This window comes from Halichoeres trimaculatus, unplaced genomic scaffold, assembly GCF_033239565.1.
Source record: "Halichoeres trimaculatus isolate MK-OKI-2021-1 unplaced genomic scaffold, fHalTri1.1 fHalTri1_scaffold_15, whole genome shotgun sequence".
NCBI lineage: Eukaryota > Metazoa > Chordata > Actinopteri > Labriformes > Labridae > Halichoeres > Halichoeres trimaculatus.
In genome coordinates, this window is record NW_027437193.1 from 4,308,023 (window position 1) to 4,323,663 (window position 15,641).

The following is a 15,641-nucleotide window of genomic DNA, read 5'->3' on the forward strand; positions in this document are numbered from 1 at the left end:
CATGTCCCAGCCCCTGGTTCTTTACGACAATAGACATAAAAACCACAAAGACAAGAATTATAAAGGAGATGTTTGGAGGATGTGCGTAGACAGGCGTGTCAAAATTAGCCTCCAAATTTTTTGCAAATTCGTGCCATTTATTCACGTCGTAGTCGGTGTGCAAAGGCCTTGAGGGTGAATTTTAATGAATATTGTAATATTTTCAAAGTTTAAAATTAGGTTTTGCCCATATAAGAGCATAACTTACTTGACGGACAGGTGGGCAACCCTGTGTTGGAGCCTGAAATGTAGCAATGACCTGTAGTGTAATAAAGCCTGAAATGTAATAACTGACCCAAAATGTTACAACTTGTTACATTTCCGGCAAAAGTTGTAAAATTTTGTTAGTTTTTTTTTATTTTTATTTTTTTTCATAAATTACATTTTACATTACTGGGGTGAAGAGGCTCTTTACTCCATCCAAACTTATCAAAGCTAGCTTGATGTTAGCATTTCCAATATAGCCCCTATGACCAACGATGAGCTTAAAACTCTGTATCACAAACAAAAAGTTGATGTCACGGATGCTGTGTTCAAACAAACATGCGAAGTACACCGAAGACCACTTTGGCAGTAAAAAAAAAAAAAAAAAAAAAAAAGTCAAAATGTATAGCAGCAATGCTAAACCTCAAATAATGTCTTTCTTTAAAATTTCAAGGCTGTTTTATTGTATTTCCTTTTCTTTTGCCTTAATTTTTTAATGTTAAGCAGAAATACTAAATTGTTGTGTGAATACAAATGCCACTTTTCAACATTGATCAGTTCTTTGCTCATTAATCCTCCAAACAGACAAGGATCTTCATACACTGCTCTAGTTTCAGGGTAGAAAAGTAAAAAAAATGTGAGCGTTTTATCTTCAGATAGTTTAATATCCATCATAAAGTTACTTCCCTGGATGCTACTAGCGCTGTTAGCTCACCACTGTTTTATTGGTTGTTTCCATCTGATCCACAGCTGGCTATGAGAGGTCCTCCAGGGCCCTCGGGCATGGCAGGAAGATCTGGTCCTGTGGTGAGTGTTCTCTCAAAACTTTCTCCCCTCACACACACACACACACACACACACACACACACACACACACACACACACACACACACACACACACACACACACACACACACACACACACACACACACACACACACACACTCCACTGACCCATTTACTGTATCATCCATTCATTTCACAGTTGAAGAAAAGCACATTTTGTAATTAGCGTTTCTTCCTGTTGAGGCTTCTCCCTGCATTTTATCATTTCCTATCATGCAAAGTGACACACTCATGCACACAGCACCCTTTCCTGTCCCTCTGTGAGCACATTTGATTGTAGAAAAAATCAAAAGAAACACAACTTTATTTACATATTTCACATTAACTGCGACTGAGGCCTTCCTCTTGTTTTGGGAGTGTCTTTCACGCAACCATGCCTTTCTCTAACAACACAGAAATGTTGAACCAGTGCAGTGAACCTTAGATGTTAGAGGTTTTTCATGTGGAAAAATGTTTTGTTTGTTTTGTTTTGTTTTGTTTTGTTTTGTTTTGTTTTGTTTTTGTTTTTAAAGCTACAGTAAGGAACTTGTGGTTTGTGTTGATTTTGGCACCCCCTGTAGGCACCGATTTTTGCATGTAAAAGTTGTATAATCACATCCAGCTTTCTTTTAACTGTAATTTGACACTACTTGTGAATATGCCACCCAGAACTACCTGCTAATCATAAATTATCCATATTATTACCCAGCTAATACCTTAAGATACACACTAGTTGTCAAAAAATGAAAATAAAAGACAATTACCATTAAACTGACACTGTTGTTAATCCTGCTGATTTAGCATGCTAACTGAAGCTAACATTTGAGCCACATCGCTTTTCAGATGATGCTAAGGATCTAACCTCTATTATTACCCAATATGGTGCTAAATGAAGCTAAAACTTCAACTCTAATTGTTTGCTGATTTGATGCTAATGGAAGCTAACATTTAACCCTTATCATTTGCTTATTGTGGTAGTAGGAAGCAATATCTATACTTCATCTTTTACCAATATGAAGCTAACTGTAACTAACATATTGGCTACATTGTTAGCCACTTTAATTCTAATGGAAGCTAATATTTTAGCTCTGTTGTTTGCTTACTTGATGCTAATGAAAACTAATGTTCAAACCATATTGTTGACTCCGCCAAGGAGGTTATGTTTTTGAGAGTTTGTTTGTGAACAACATAACTCAAAAAGTAACAAATGGATCTTGATGAAATGTTCAGTAAATGTTAAAAATGTGAAAAGGAAGAAGTGATTAAATTTTGGAGGTGATCCTGATCACCATCTGGATCCAGGATATTTTTAAAGGATTCTTTATCATTTTAGTTCACCAATATGATGCTAACAGGAACCAGTGTTTGAGTAACCTTTTTTTTTTTTTTTTTTACCAATTTGATACAAACTGAAAAAAAAAGAGTAGGCAACATTGTTTACCAATGTGATGCTAGTAGAGGCTCATATTTACACCACATTGTTTACTAATATGATGCTAAAAAAAACAAATGTTTTAGCCACATTGTTAACTACTATGGTTGTAATAGAAGCTAACATTTTAGCTCCATTGTTTGCTAATTTGATGCTACGTGTTTTAGCCACATTGTTTACCAACATGATATTAATGGAAGCTGAAGTTAAAGTCACATTTTTACCGGTGTGATGCTAATGGAAGCTAACATTGTACCTCACCGTATGGTTTAGCAGAAGCTTAACTCTCTTAACTGTGATTTGACGTGATGTGATCAGTTTGGCTCTGTCTGGGGGTTTCGTCCAATCAGAATAAAGCATTTAGCACAGCCGAAAGTTCAGAGGAAAGCTTGCTAACGCTTGCTTTTGAAACTCCAGTCGATCACACAGAGGCATCAGTTTGTTTCAGTCTGTTTCACAAGCAGTTAACATCACCTCAGGGGGCTTTAATTATTCCTGATTCTTTGCCAGATCTTGCTTATCTTATTCCCTTCAGATTAACATGTTTATAAAGAAAATGTGTGCTCCTTTTTTGTGCACAGGGAGGCCCTGGTGCTCCTGGACTTAAAGGTGACAGTGGTGATTCTGGACCACAGGTGAGTCTTGTTTAAATCTTTGATTTTGACTTCAGGAGTTTTGTTTTCACTCTGCTCTGCTTTATTTCTCCAAACATTCACATGGTCTAACTTGTTTTATCTCCACAGGGACCCAGAGGTCTTCAGGGTCAGACTGGTCTACCAGGAAAATCAGGGAAGAGGGTGAGATTGTTTTTTTCTACTGAGCTAAGCTTTACGATATGGTTCTTAAATTTTTTACGTTCTTCAGAATAACAGCGTGTTCCAACAGCTGATTGTATTCAAGTTCCCAAATTTCTAATACATCACGCCAATAAGAGCGCTACGGGATCAATGCTCCCGAAGAGAGGAGAGCAGCGCAAACATGGCTTCCTTTCAGCTAACTCAGCTGCTACCAATAAGTGTCTTTGCGTGTTGTGTAAATCCATAAAGTCATGTTTATTTAACTTTAAGCTTGTTATAAATAATATAGCATCTTTCCCATCACTGCCAGAAACTTCAGCGTGTGTATTCCGAGTGTGGTTTCCATATAGTCTGACACACTGTTTGCGTGTTTTCCAGGGTCGTAACGGAGCCGATGGAGCTCGGGGAATGCCAGGAGAGGCAGGGCCCAAGGTAACGCACACACCGGGCTGTCAAATAAACCAAGCGAGAGTCTGCGGGATGCTTTTCAAAAGCAGCTCTGCTAAAGTAATCCATGCTAACCGTTTGCGTGTGTGCTCTTCCAGGGTGACAGAGGGTTCGATGGCCTCCCTGGTCTTCCTGGAGAGAAAGGGCACAGAGTGAGTATGAGGACAGACGAAATAAGATCCTGCAGCCTGTCATTTCTCTGTACCCTGTCCTTACTGCAGCATCACCGCTTCACATCAATCTCTTCCACGCCCAACTGGTGACAGACACAGTTTCTGACTCATTAAGACACATTAAGGAAAAAAAAAGAGGGCGACTCCAGAACCACTTTAGCCAGGCCTGGAGGCAAATGTGAAGTCCCTAGTTTGGTGTTTGTGGAATTTGAGCAGAGAGCCTGAAGAGAGGACAGACATCACAGAAGGGTATTTCTGGACAGTCTTATCCTATACTGAGTAATTACAGGGCCACCAGAGGTACGGCCAGTCCTTATAGAGCTCTAAAAATAGTGGAAACCATGTAGGTCCACGCCAGTTGTGGTGACCATGCCTACTGTAGATTAGAGGCAGTTTTCGCTGCTGTCGTTTAAACTTCATTCATCTACGTTCCCTGACATCTTGACCCATATATTTGAGGCTTTTATTTTGATGCATGAAGCTCATGGACTTTCTCCTCCTGCTCTTTGATGATAATCCTTTCTGTGATGTGTCTCTGCAGGGAGAACAGGGCTCGACAGGTCCTCCAGGACCTCCTGGAGAAGATGGACAGAGAGTATGTAGACCATCCTTCACCGCGTCACCGCTCTTATTCTGAAAAGACTGAGAGATAACTCTTCTTCTCTTCCGTTTTAAGGGTGAAGACGGCCAGGTTGGACAGAGAGGTGTGGCTGGAGAGAGTGTAAGCATCTCATTTAATCACAAACACAACATGAAGCCATCACTGTACTCATTCCTCTGGCGACCACAGCCCCCATCCCCCCTATTCCTCCCTCCACATTCATTCAGGCAATTATTCAGACACATTTAACCTCGCCCGCCGCTCTTAACAGCATTCCTCTCTGCAAGGACCATTTTGTTTGTAATCCCAACTTTGCCAAAGCAGAACAGCTCTGAGTAATAGAAGAGAAAATAAAAGTGGGAAATGTTGCTTTTTTTAAGTATATTTTCTTCTTACCGTCATTACCCTGGAGAAAAAGTGCCTTATTCTGCTTAGTTCAGTCTAAATGGAGCGTGGAGTTGCATGAGAAGTGGTTCCTCCCTGTCAAACTGGAAATAACACCGAGCTTTTAGGGGAATAGTTGCGCTGCGTTTCATCATGCAGTCTGTCTATACAATGAGAAAGCACACCAAGATTAAGTGCTTGACTTAAGATGCTGAGATAAGAAACAACTTTGCTATGAATGCACCTGCAGTTACCAAAAGTGACCACAAGGGGGTGGCGTTCCATACTCATCTCGTTATGAGAAATGCACAAAATGTTCTGCTTCAATTTTACTGCCTTCCAACTTCTAAATACAGCAAACTATTTCAGACAAAGAGCATGATTATGTGCTTTTGCAGGATTGTTTTTCACACCCTTTTGTCCAAAAACACAGGGTCCTCGAGGTCTGCTTGGCCCCAGAGGGTCTCCAGGACCTGGAGGACAGCGCGTAAGTACACCTCTGTCTTATTTCACTCATTTGATAAATCTTAGAGTTGCTTCTTTATTTGATTTGATTCTTCTCTCTTCAGGGTCTTCCTGGACTTGACGGTCAAGCTGGCCCCAAAGGAAACCTGGTGAGACAAACTCTTTTTTTCAGAGAGTTTCCCTGCACACATGTGTCAGGACCTCCTCAGTAATCCATCCGTAATTCAGTCTGCCTGAGGCTGATTGCAGGTCGCTGCCCTTTTAACCCAGAGTAACTCTACAAGAAAGGAGGTCAAAGGTCATCTGCTGATTAGAGATTGTAGACAGAAGCAGGGAGTGTCTGAAAGCGGATGACTGATCAGGCAGTGATGGAGGGGATGAAACAGTGAAAGCTTGTCTGTGAGTACAGATCCCATCATGCATTCTGCTTCCCAAAGGCTCCCAGTGGGATGTTTGGATGAGGATAACAGATCAGTGGTCAGGACAGCTGGACAAGCCTGCACTTTCTGTGGTCACTGAATCACTAAGTTTGGGAAACAAGCAGCTGTTTAAAATCAGGGACACAAAGATTTGTTTCCCTTTCATTCCATTTGCACACAACGTGCAAACGGACAAAACCAAATACATTTGGATTGAAGTTTAAAATGTTGCAGAAAAAATGTCCCTAAAGTAGGATAAGAAAATATCAGTGTCTAAAAATATTGTCAAAATAGTCTTAAAAATAAAATCCAGACCAGAGCAAATGAGCAGAACAAGTGGGAAGTGGAGCGGCTGGATTTTGAAAAGAGCGCGAAGCAGGATTTTTTTTTTTTTTTTTTTTGTGAATGGGGAAGCGAAGCAGGGCTCAATTTTCCGCCTGTTTCTGCTCACAAGAGTCTGATACATGCTCAAATCTGAGCCAAATTCTATTTAGGTACAGTATCTGAGTCTAATTATTTAAATTTCTCCCATCTTTTGGGGGTCTAAGGCTTCAGTTACAGATAAGTAAAATATGCATGCAAATATTTTTGTAGCCAGGGGCGGCTTCATGGGTGGCCCCAAGGGTCCCAGGGTCCCACCCACTTTCTGGCAGGCCCCCCTCAAACTTTTCTTTGAAAAAATATTTTTCCTAATTTTTTTTTTTTTTTTTTTTTTTTTTTTTAAATTGGTTATAAAAAAGGAATATTACACAATTTCGTCCCTTTACTCTCAGGCTGTGTCCCAAACCACTCCCTATTCACTCTACAGTGCACTATAGAGTGAATACACTGTTTTGTAGTGCTGTCTGAAATCTGAGTGAGCATGGTCATTCACTTTAAAGTCCACTCAATGTATCCCACAATGCATTTTGAAAAGTACAGTATTAGTGATGCTCACTTTATGAGCAATATTTACCATCATGCATTGCGGTTCAAACAGAAGAAATGGCTGGTTGCATGATTAATGAGCAGAGAAACAAACAACACGGGCGTTAGCCACTGAACCGTTCATCGCAGGTGGGGTAATTCTCAAACACAGCACAAGTTGCTGAGCAAATATATGGTTTATTTATTCAAAAGATAACATGTAATAAATGTTTCTATGATATTTGGCTGTTGCAGAAAATACGCTAAGTATAATATTGTTATCACTGAAATAAATGCCGCTTTGCAGCGTTTCAGAAAAATGATTACCCTATATTCCCAGCTGTCTGAGAGTGACTCGAGAGTGATTACGTCACTGTCAGCGGCTGGCGAATGAGTGAGTAGTGTCCAAAATGTTGTTTTAATTTAGCTGAGTGAGTGGACTATATAGTCCACTACATCTAATTCACTATATAGTGAGTCGTGAGTAGGGAATGAGTGAATGATTTCAGACACAACCTCAGTTTGTTATTGTTAAATGCCCTGTCTTCATAAAATGAGCCAAGTTTTTCAATTTTTAGTCAGTTGGTAAAAAAGTTATGACTCATTCAGCCTCATGTAGATTTTTGTTTTTTAGTTAATTGTGGTTAATGTTGCTGCTCGTACAGCCTGTAATATATGGAAAGTTGAGGCGGCGCTGCCCATTGGTGCGTTAGAGCGCCACTCTTTGGCTAATACCATTGAGAACCAGTGCTGTCTGATGCGCTAAAATTTTATCAAATATTAAAGCATCAAAAAGGAACAAAAACTGCTTTAATACATACATACATAGTAACGGTACTATATCTTTAAAGTAATAGTTATTTACTAACTTTTGTATTTTAAGGGCCACCCTAATTGTTTTGGCCCACCCAAAATTGAAATCCTGGCTCCGTCCCTGTTTTGAGCAAGGAGCGACAAAGCGGAAATTCTCGCCGCTCTACTCTGCTCACATGCTCTGATCCAGATCCTGATCCTGACATAAAAACACCCAGACATATTTTTCTCCATATCGCCCCCTAGTGGAGAATATTTTCCTTGGTCAGAAGCAGAGTAGCACTGCAGAAAACTGACCACTGATCATCTGGTGTCAAGAGACACCTGAGTGACAGGTGAGCTTTGGTTTCATCAGTCTGTGACGATGGGATGAAGATGTTTGACGACACTTCGGAGCAGAATTCAGTTTTGTCTTCCTGTTTATCCAACAACAATAGCAGCAAATCAACTTATACCGCTCTGAATCCAGGCTTTGTCTTCGTGTTTGTTGTAACAGCTGGAGAGGACTGCGTCACCAACTCTTGTCTGTTTGTGTGTGTGTGTGTTTGGTTTGTGACACGCTGAATCTCAGCAGGAAACAGCCCACCAGTCCAGTTTGTCTTATTAGCTTTAACCAAACGACACTGTGAGAGTTTCACAGCCAAACTTCTCTGCTGCTATCAGATTTGAGAGCTCGACTTCACTTTCGAGAAGTTCAGGATACAGACCGTGTATCAGGTTTCTCCTCAGTGTTTGCACCTTTTTGTTTCACTTGACAAAACAAATCATGAGTCTTTTAAAGCAAGGTCACTGGGAGAATTCCCCTGACTCAGTGAGACAGTTTCGATGTGAAAAAACAGACATTTTTATCGCCCTTATCTTTACGTTTAATCACTTTTAGTCAAAACTCATCTCATTCTTCTGGCAGAGCTGTTTCTTTTTGACAATTTCGAGGTGAAATCAGCTTTAAATCTAGTCGACAAACCTCCTCTTTTTTTGTCGTGAACAGGGTCCACAAGGAGAGCCCGGCCCTCCTGGACAGCAGGGTCTGCCTGGTCCACATGTAAGTGTCTCATTTCTTTGCACATCCTCTGTTTTCTTCTCCTTCTTTGTGGTCTGTCTTTTAACCTTCCAGTTCATCCTCGTTGTGAAACAGGTAAAGCTTTAAACTCGGATGACTCTTTCTTCATTTTTCCCTTCTTATACCAGTTGCTTTTTGGGGATTTCCAAGCGTTTGAAATTTAATGCATCTCTGTAGCCGCAAAGAAATAAAACATCCCGTCAGTCCTGCTGTGATGGGCTGGTTTGATTGCACGCAACAGGATTATTTGTCAAGCTGGTGGCAAAGTGAAATATCTTCCACTTTAAACTTGATGCAAAACAGGCCGCTGAATAATGAAGCCAGTGGAAAGAGTGAGCAGAGACCTGTCCTGATGGTTGGATAAATAATGTCGTTTTAAGTCCACCTGGCCTGAGGTATAGAGGAATAACACTGCTCTCTTATTAGAGCTGTTAATGCCTGTTTTTTTTTTTTATTCTTAAGCCTGCTGGACTTTGAAATGACTCTGGCACAGCTGAGCTAACACCTGAACAAGCAGCAGAGAGCAGCTTAGCAACAGAAACAAATGCTTGTAGAGGAAGAAGAAGAAAAAAAGGGGAATACATTAAAAAATCTCATTTTTGTTGAAATTCACACAACAGGTGTTTTTTCCTTCAAAATGTGCAGTAAGATTAAGTTCATAATAGATGACAAAATTTGACTGACAGGCTTTTTCTTGGTGCTCTTTCAGGGTCTCATTGGTCCTCAGGGTCCGATCGGTCCTCCTGGTGAAAAAGTAAGTAAAGCGGAAGGGGACGCGGCCGCCCCCTCATTCCTCCCACCACAACTCTGCTGCATCGATAAGTCGAACGTTTCAGTCGAGAGCTCATAAGTGATTCTGCAGGAACACGGCCGTCTGAGGTTATAGGCTTTTACTGGCTTCTCTGACGGCTTTAACACACGTCGACACTCACACACACACACACACACTATATGCATTCAAAGTGAGGATCCTGCAGAAGCGCTTATCTATCCTGCAGTCCCACAGTTCAGGTGAACTCTCCTGCACCTGATGAGGGAAGTTTGTCTCACTCATATCTGTCTGTCTGTCTTTTAATCTGTGGATTCCTCTCTTTGCAGGGACCTCAGGGGAAGCAGGGTCTGGCTGGCCTTGCTGGTGCTGACGGCCCTCCTGTAAGTTCCACATGTGACCTCTTTTTTACCCCCTAATATTTAATCAGAAAAGCAGCTGACAAAATGATCAAGTGTCACTAAACTGGACCCTGTGGACTTGTTTTACAGGGTCACCCAGGAAAGGAAGGTCCTGCAGGCGAGAAAGGAACAGTTGTAAGTATAATGGATCTGCGGTGTGCACACTTTGGAGTCTGTTTTGGGTCAGTTATGAGGAGCAGGCCCCCCATGAGCAGAGGTTACAGCGTTCATCTCTTTGTCATGCCTCTTGTTGGCTTAACTAGTGGTCCGGAAATGATTTGTTGCATGAGTCCCCTGACTTTCTCTCTGAAGCTGTTTGGTCCAAAAAGGACAGAATCCTAAGAGTCTGGCTTGAGCACAATTTGTAAAATTCGGTGTAAAAGGCTATGTTCACACTGCGATGTGAACAGCTCACGCTCCTGAAGTATGCCGCGCCAATTGTTAAGTTGCACACACTGCAAATAACAACATTTCTCCACTTTAAGCTCTAAAAAATGCAAATTCACACCCCTGCTCGCCAGAAGTACCAAAATAAAAGTTGGAGGAAGCGATCCAGCCAAGTGAGATTTTGAAGTGAAACACAGGCGCTAAATCAGCCATTAGAAAATAAATGTAAGTGATGTGACGGCGCTGTTGAAGATCCTGTGGCCGTCATTGAAGAAGTAGAGCTTGATATTCAAAAAAATCAAGCTTGGCCAATAACTTCCTCAAACTTTTATTGTGGTGCTTCAAGCGAGCAGAGTGTGAATTTTTATATTAGCTAAATATTTAGAAATCGTACCTCAAGATTCAGCCAAATATTTAGAATGAAAACTAGATGTTTAGAAACGTACCTAAATATTTTGAATCAGGACATTTATTTATCACATTTAACATTTAGGTATGACATTTAACATAATATTTAATATTTGACAGTTATATTCCACTAATATTTCCCTAAATCTGCAGAAAAAGTGATGTTTTAGAGCTAAATGTGGAGAAATGTTATTTGTACTGTGTGGAACGCTACAATCGGCGCCCCAAACTGAAGTGACCCGCAGTTGAACATTAGAATAGAACAGAATAGAATAGAATAGAATAGAAAATACTTTATTCGTCCCTGAGGGGTAATTCAGGAGTCACAGCAGCAAACAAGAAAAAGAAAAGAAAAATGTAAGAAAGTCTAGAAAGTGTAAAAAAAAAAAAAAGAAAAAAAAAATTAATGACGTCACGCACAGAACAGTGTTTACAGAAACGAACATGGCTCCGGGTTTTGGGGGGGCTTGTTTTCTAAAGTGAAGCTGCTTATTTAGGCTGGCTTTGCTGCCTGTATGATCCCCGTCTGTTTCTCACCCAGCTCCTCACAATAAGAAACACAAACGCGTACGTTTAAGTTTCACTTTCATTTTTCTCCATGCGGTCCTCACTCCGCCCCTTCCATCTCCATCTTGGCTTTTTTCATGTTTGTGTTCATTGAGTGTAACTTCTGCTTCAGACTGACGTTAAAGTCATATTGAATACAACCTGGCTGTTCAGACCATGGTGCCTTATAAAAATCAGATACGTATCCGCTTCACAACCACATTTGCAAGTAGCCTGAGTTTGATTTGAAAATGTCATATTCAGTGTGACTTATGCTGGTTAGACTGTCAAAAACAAAGCAGATGTGGGTCATATTCAAACTAAAAAATCAGATTCAGGCCACTTTCTACTTCAGTGTGAACACAGCCTAAGTCACACTCTTAAGACATTGGGTCATTCTACCCCTTAGCCCTTGGTTTTGCTCATGTACCTACATGTAGTGAAGGGGTGTACCAATTCTTTGTGAGATCAAGGGGAAGAGCTACACAGCCCATGAACAAAGACAAACCAAGAGCTCACTTGAAACCAAGGGGTTTGACAAATTTCCCATGATATCAATTTTTTTATCGGGTATCCAATCCTTTGCTACTTTGAATTGTTGGCTTTATTGTGAAATTGCTCATTATAACGATCTACCTAATGGCACTATAGGGACATATACAGCTAACAATCACTACATCTGGGCTGCGTTTCATGAGTAACTGGACAGATAAGCTGCGTTCAGGAGCTGCATCATCTACATAAGCTATGAAAGGAGAATGTTGCGGTATTCAGAAGCTACATGAAATTGCTTTTCATGGCTTAGCTGCCTCATTACTCATGTGATACGGTGCATCGTGTTGGTGTCCTTTCGCTGTGAGTTTGTCTCCCTACTCTGACGTCATTTTATCATCAGTTTGTATAAATGTGTTTTGTTTGGAAGTGAATAAACAGTCTAGTGAGCGTCTAGGGGTGATGACATAGTGTCTCAAGTGGCGTCTCATTCCTAAGAGATGTTTTCCCTCTCCCTTGGCCTTCAAAACAGAGAACCAAGGGTAACAATGACATGTGGGATTGGCCTTTATTTTTTCATCTTAAACATGTGCTGCATCTTTCAACCAGTGCTACTTATCAAGAGTATTAAAAAAGCTGAGCAAGTTATTGAGTTGTGATGCAGAATTTTATCCAGGAGATGGCGATCTAATCTAGCTGGAACTTTGTCATGGTGATGAGCTGCCATGACAGCTACTGTGACTTGCTAGTGCTGTATAAAGTTGGTCGTTAGGTCGGAAAAAACAAAGACAGGTAGAACTAGGAGGAGCTACACAGCCGCACAAAAACTGCACATTGTGAATCTGTCTGAATGAAGTGGAAATTATCATGCAAGAAGTTTCAAACAGTCTTTTTTTATAGATTTATACATCATTATTATGAATGAAACTCTTTTTCCTCCAAAATAAGCTCAAAAAATCAACTGCATCTTGTACACCAGTGTGACTTGTATTCAGGATTTTACAATAATTAAGTTTTCATTTGCGCACAAAATTAGAAAAAGCTGCAAAGAAAGTACCGTAAAATTCGAGAAAAGTTGGCCTATCCCTTTAAGATTTTCTTTTATTGTCCCAAGTTTAGTATGCAGAACAACAAACCTTCAAGAAATACCGTCTGGAGACTTCCCTGTTCGACTGAAAGCTTTGGAAATGACTTTAAAGTCAAATAAAAACCTCCAGCGAAGTTATCTAATACAGCAGAGACTCATTGCAGTAAACTGTGATGCATTTTTATTTTCATTTCACCAACCCCTGTGAAATATTCTCATCTTTTAGGGCCATCCAGGTCCTATGGGATCCATCGGCTACCCCGGCCCTCGTGGTGTGAAAGTAAGCGCTAACTTAGTCATACAGCAGCATTTCCATCCTTCCCTGAAGTTCTGCCTGACGTGTTTCCTCCTCTTTCTCTTCAGGGTGCTGAGGGAATCAGAGGCCTCAAAGGTGGCAAAGGAGAGAAGGTAAACACCTCCCCGGTCTCCCCTATTTTTTGTGATTGACAGACATCAGACGTCAAAAATTGAGCTGTCAGAGTCAGAAGCCCGTCTAGAGCGAGGACTCTGAGGAATCCAGCGAGTGGAAAAACTCTCCAATCAGGCTGGCAGCTCTGTGCCACAGAGGTGTAATGGAGTGTGGAACATTTAAAGCAGAATGCGACGTTTTTCAGTGGACGCTCATTGTTTTCTTGGATGGCTGCGGTTGATTCAGCCTGCTGCAACCTCAGGATCAGTTTTCCTCAGGAAACTTGATCTCTGCAGGGATGTTTAGAGCTCCTTTGTTATTCTTCAGCCTCACTTTGAAGCACAGCTGGAAGAAACCCAGTATGCATATTGTATTTTAGTGCATTATGATTCATACTCTCTGTGGTTTCATGCTTTGAAGTGTGTCAGAAAAACTGGCATCATGGAAACTCAGCTGACAAATGAGTATTTCAAGCGTCCTGAAGCTGCATTCTGCTGTCCAACCACCAGATGTCAGTAAAACATTGCAGGGAGACACACAGGAGGCATGACTGACAGTGCAGATGTGAATGCTTCATTTAAGTGGCCACTAGGTGTCAGTATTAAGCTTCCCCACTCAGATCTTAAACTTCTGCCATCCCTGGAAGTGTAAGCGTGCTTATGCAAACTTTTGTCATGATTGTCACCTGAGTTGTCCATCAGCATTCCTCTTCTCTGCTCTTCAAAGCATCATAGCTGCTCACTTCCTCTCACTTGAATTGATTTTGCCTCTCTGATAAAAACACTCGTCTCTAAACAACGACGCCTCTCGTCTCTTTCATCTTCAGGGAGAGGATGGGTTCCCCGGCTTCAAAGGTGACATGGGTCTTAAGGGCGACAAGGTGAGTCACCGTCTCCGCGGAGAATACTGATGTGTGTTTTGGCAGAAGCCACCTCCATCGTGCAGGGAAGATAATAACACTTATTTACTCTTGTTTTCTTCAAGGGCGAGGCTGGTGTTCTAGGACCCAGAGGAGAGGACGGACCTGAGGGCCCCAAGGGCAAGTCAGGACCTGGTGGAGAGGCTGGCCCCATCGGATTGGCTGGAGAGAAGGTAAATAATGACGTTCTGCAGCGAGAGTCTCATTTTGATTCATTTGTTTTATTGACGTCCTGAAGTTCACACTCGAGTTAAAGTTTAATTATGTGGGATAATTGGACAGAAAAAGTAATTAAAGTGTTTTACAGGGTGATGGGGTGAAAACACACATAATTGAGCGCTCATATACAGCTCGATGCAGGCTGCTTTCAGGGCTGATAAAAACCGAAGCAGGGTCAAAGAAGCTGTTTTCTCAAAGCATTTTATATCTCTAATGAATCATCTTTCCAGAAACTTGTCCGCTTCACTTTGTATCCGTGTGGAGGAAGTTGAACTTAAGATGTTCTCCATCTCTCTTCAGCTCCTCGACGTTTAATTGGCTCATGTTGTCAACATTTCTGCGTCGAGCTTTGATCTCTCGGAGGAGTATCTTGCTCTGTGTTGCTGCAGTTTTTGGAGTCTTAACAAATTAGTATTAAAGGTTACAAAAAAATAAACATGCTTCAGATTGAAGGGTGGGGATATGTGCAAAGATATCCAACAGATATAACAGAGCTGAGCTGCTCCTTGCTTCATAATATTGATTAAAAAAAAAATCCTCATTAAAGCTGAGGCATGATCTCAAACAGTGGGATTGTGTTATCAACAGCATACTAAACCAGAAACCAAAGGTCTAGATCAGGTTCTGCAATCTGCAGCTCTGGAGCCTAATGGAGCTCTTTGACTCCTTTGCAAAAAAAAAATTGAATTAAAGAATTTCTACTTTTCTTCTGAAGTTACAATATGTTATCAAATTCAAGTGTTTCAACTTACTTTCAAATTTCAAAATTAAAATTTTTACAAATTTTGATATTTTTTGACATTTTTGCAATTATTGTGATTTATTTTTTTAATTATTTAGATATTTTTTTTTATTTGTAATTTTTTTCATTATAATTTTCAATTTTTATATATGTTTTGTTATTTCTATAAACTCTGTTTCCAATATCCATTGTTTATTGGAGAAGTTTTTTAAATATTTCACTTTATTGAAAGTTGTGGAAATTTTTTTAAGTTATTTATTTTTTCTTGAAAGTTAACAATTTTTTTAAAAACATTTTAAAAAAATGTGTAATTTCTTAATGTTTCAATACTTTTTGAATTTTTGCAATTAAATTTATAAAAGGATATTAAGTATTTTTTAAAATGTTTTAATATTTTTTAAAATTTGTGTAAATTTTGTAATTTTCATTTTTTATTTGGGGAAGTTTTTTAAATATTTCAATTTTTTGAAAGCTGTGTTATTTTTGAAATTTTGATTTTTTTTTTTTTTCTCAAAAGTTTGCAAATTTTTAAATACTTAAAAAAACTTGTAAATTCTTGAAATGGCATAATTTTTTGGTTTTGTTTTCAAATTTGTGAAATTGAAAAAAAAAAAAAAAAACAGGACTTGAAGCCAATTTCTTGGATTACAAAAATTGTGGTTATTTAAGCATTTTTTTAAAATATCCCCCCCAAAAT

At 40.0% G+C, this 15,641-nt stretch overlaps 1 protein-coding gene across 1 annotated transcript in view; it reads left to right on the forward strand.

Annotated features, from left to right (window-relative positions):
• The window catches only part of col11a1b (collagen, type XI, alpha 1b), a 141,567-nt gene that overhangs the window by 49,741 nt on the left and 76,185 nt on the right, over positions 1-15,641 (forward strand). The window contains exons 14-30 of the mRNA XM_074689532.1: positions 994-1,050; positions 3,082-3,135; positions 3,244-3,297; positions 3,676-3,729; positions 3,843-3,896; positions 4,459-4,512; positions 4,594-4,638; positions 5,336-5,389; positions 5,472-5,516; positions 8,494-8,547; positions 9,275-9,319; positions 9,664-9,717; positions 9,826-9,870; positions 12,882-12,935; positions 13,019-13,063; positions 13,891-13,944; positions 14,049-14,156. Coding sequence (XP_074545633.1) covers positions 994-1,050; positions 3,082-3,135; positions 3,244-3,297; positions 3,676-3,729; positions 3,843-3,896; positions 4,459-4,512; positions 4,594-4,638; positions 5,336-5,389; positions 5,472-5,516; positions 8,494-8,547; positions 9,275-9,319; positions 9,664-9,717; positions 9,826-9,870; positions 12,882-12,935; positions 13,019-13,063; positions 13,891-13,944; positions 14,049-14,156 — 930 coding nt within the window. The remainder of the gene's footprint in view (positions 1-993; positions 1,051-3,081; positions 3,136-3,243; positions 3,298-3,675; positions 3,730-3,842; positions 3,897-4,458; positions 4,513-4,593; positions 4,639-5,335; positions 5,390-5,471; positions 5,517-8,493; positions 8,548-9,274; positions 9,320-9,663; positions 9,718-9,825; positions 9,871-12,881; positions 12,936-13,018; positions 13,064-13,890; positions 13,945-14,048; positions 14,157-15,641) is intronic.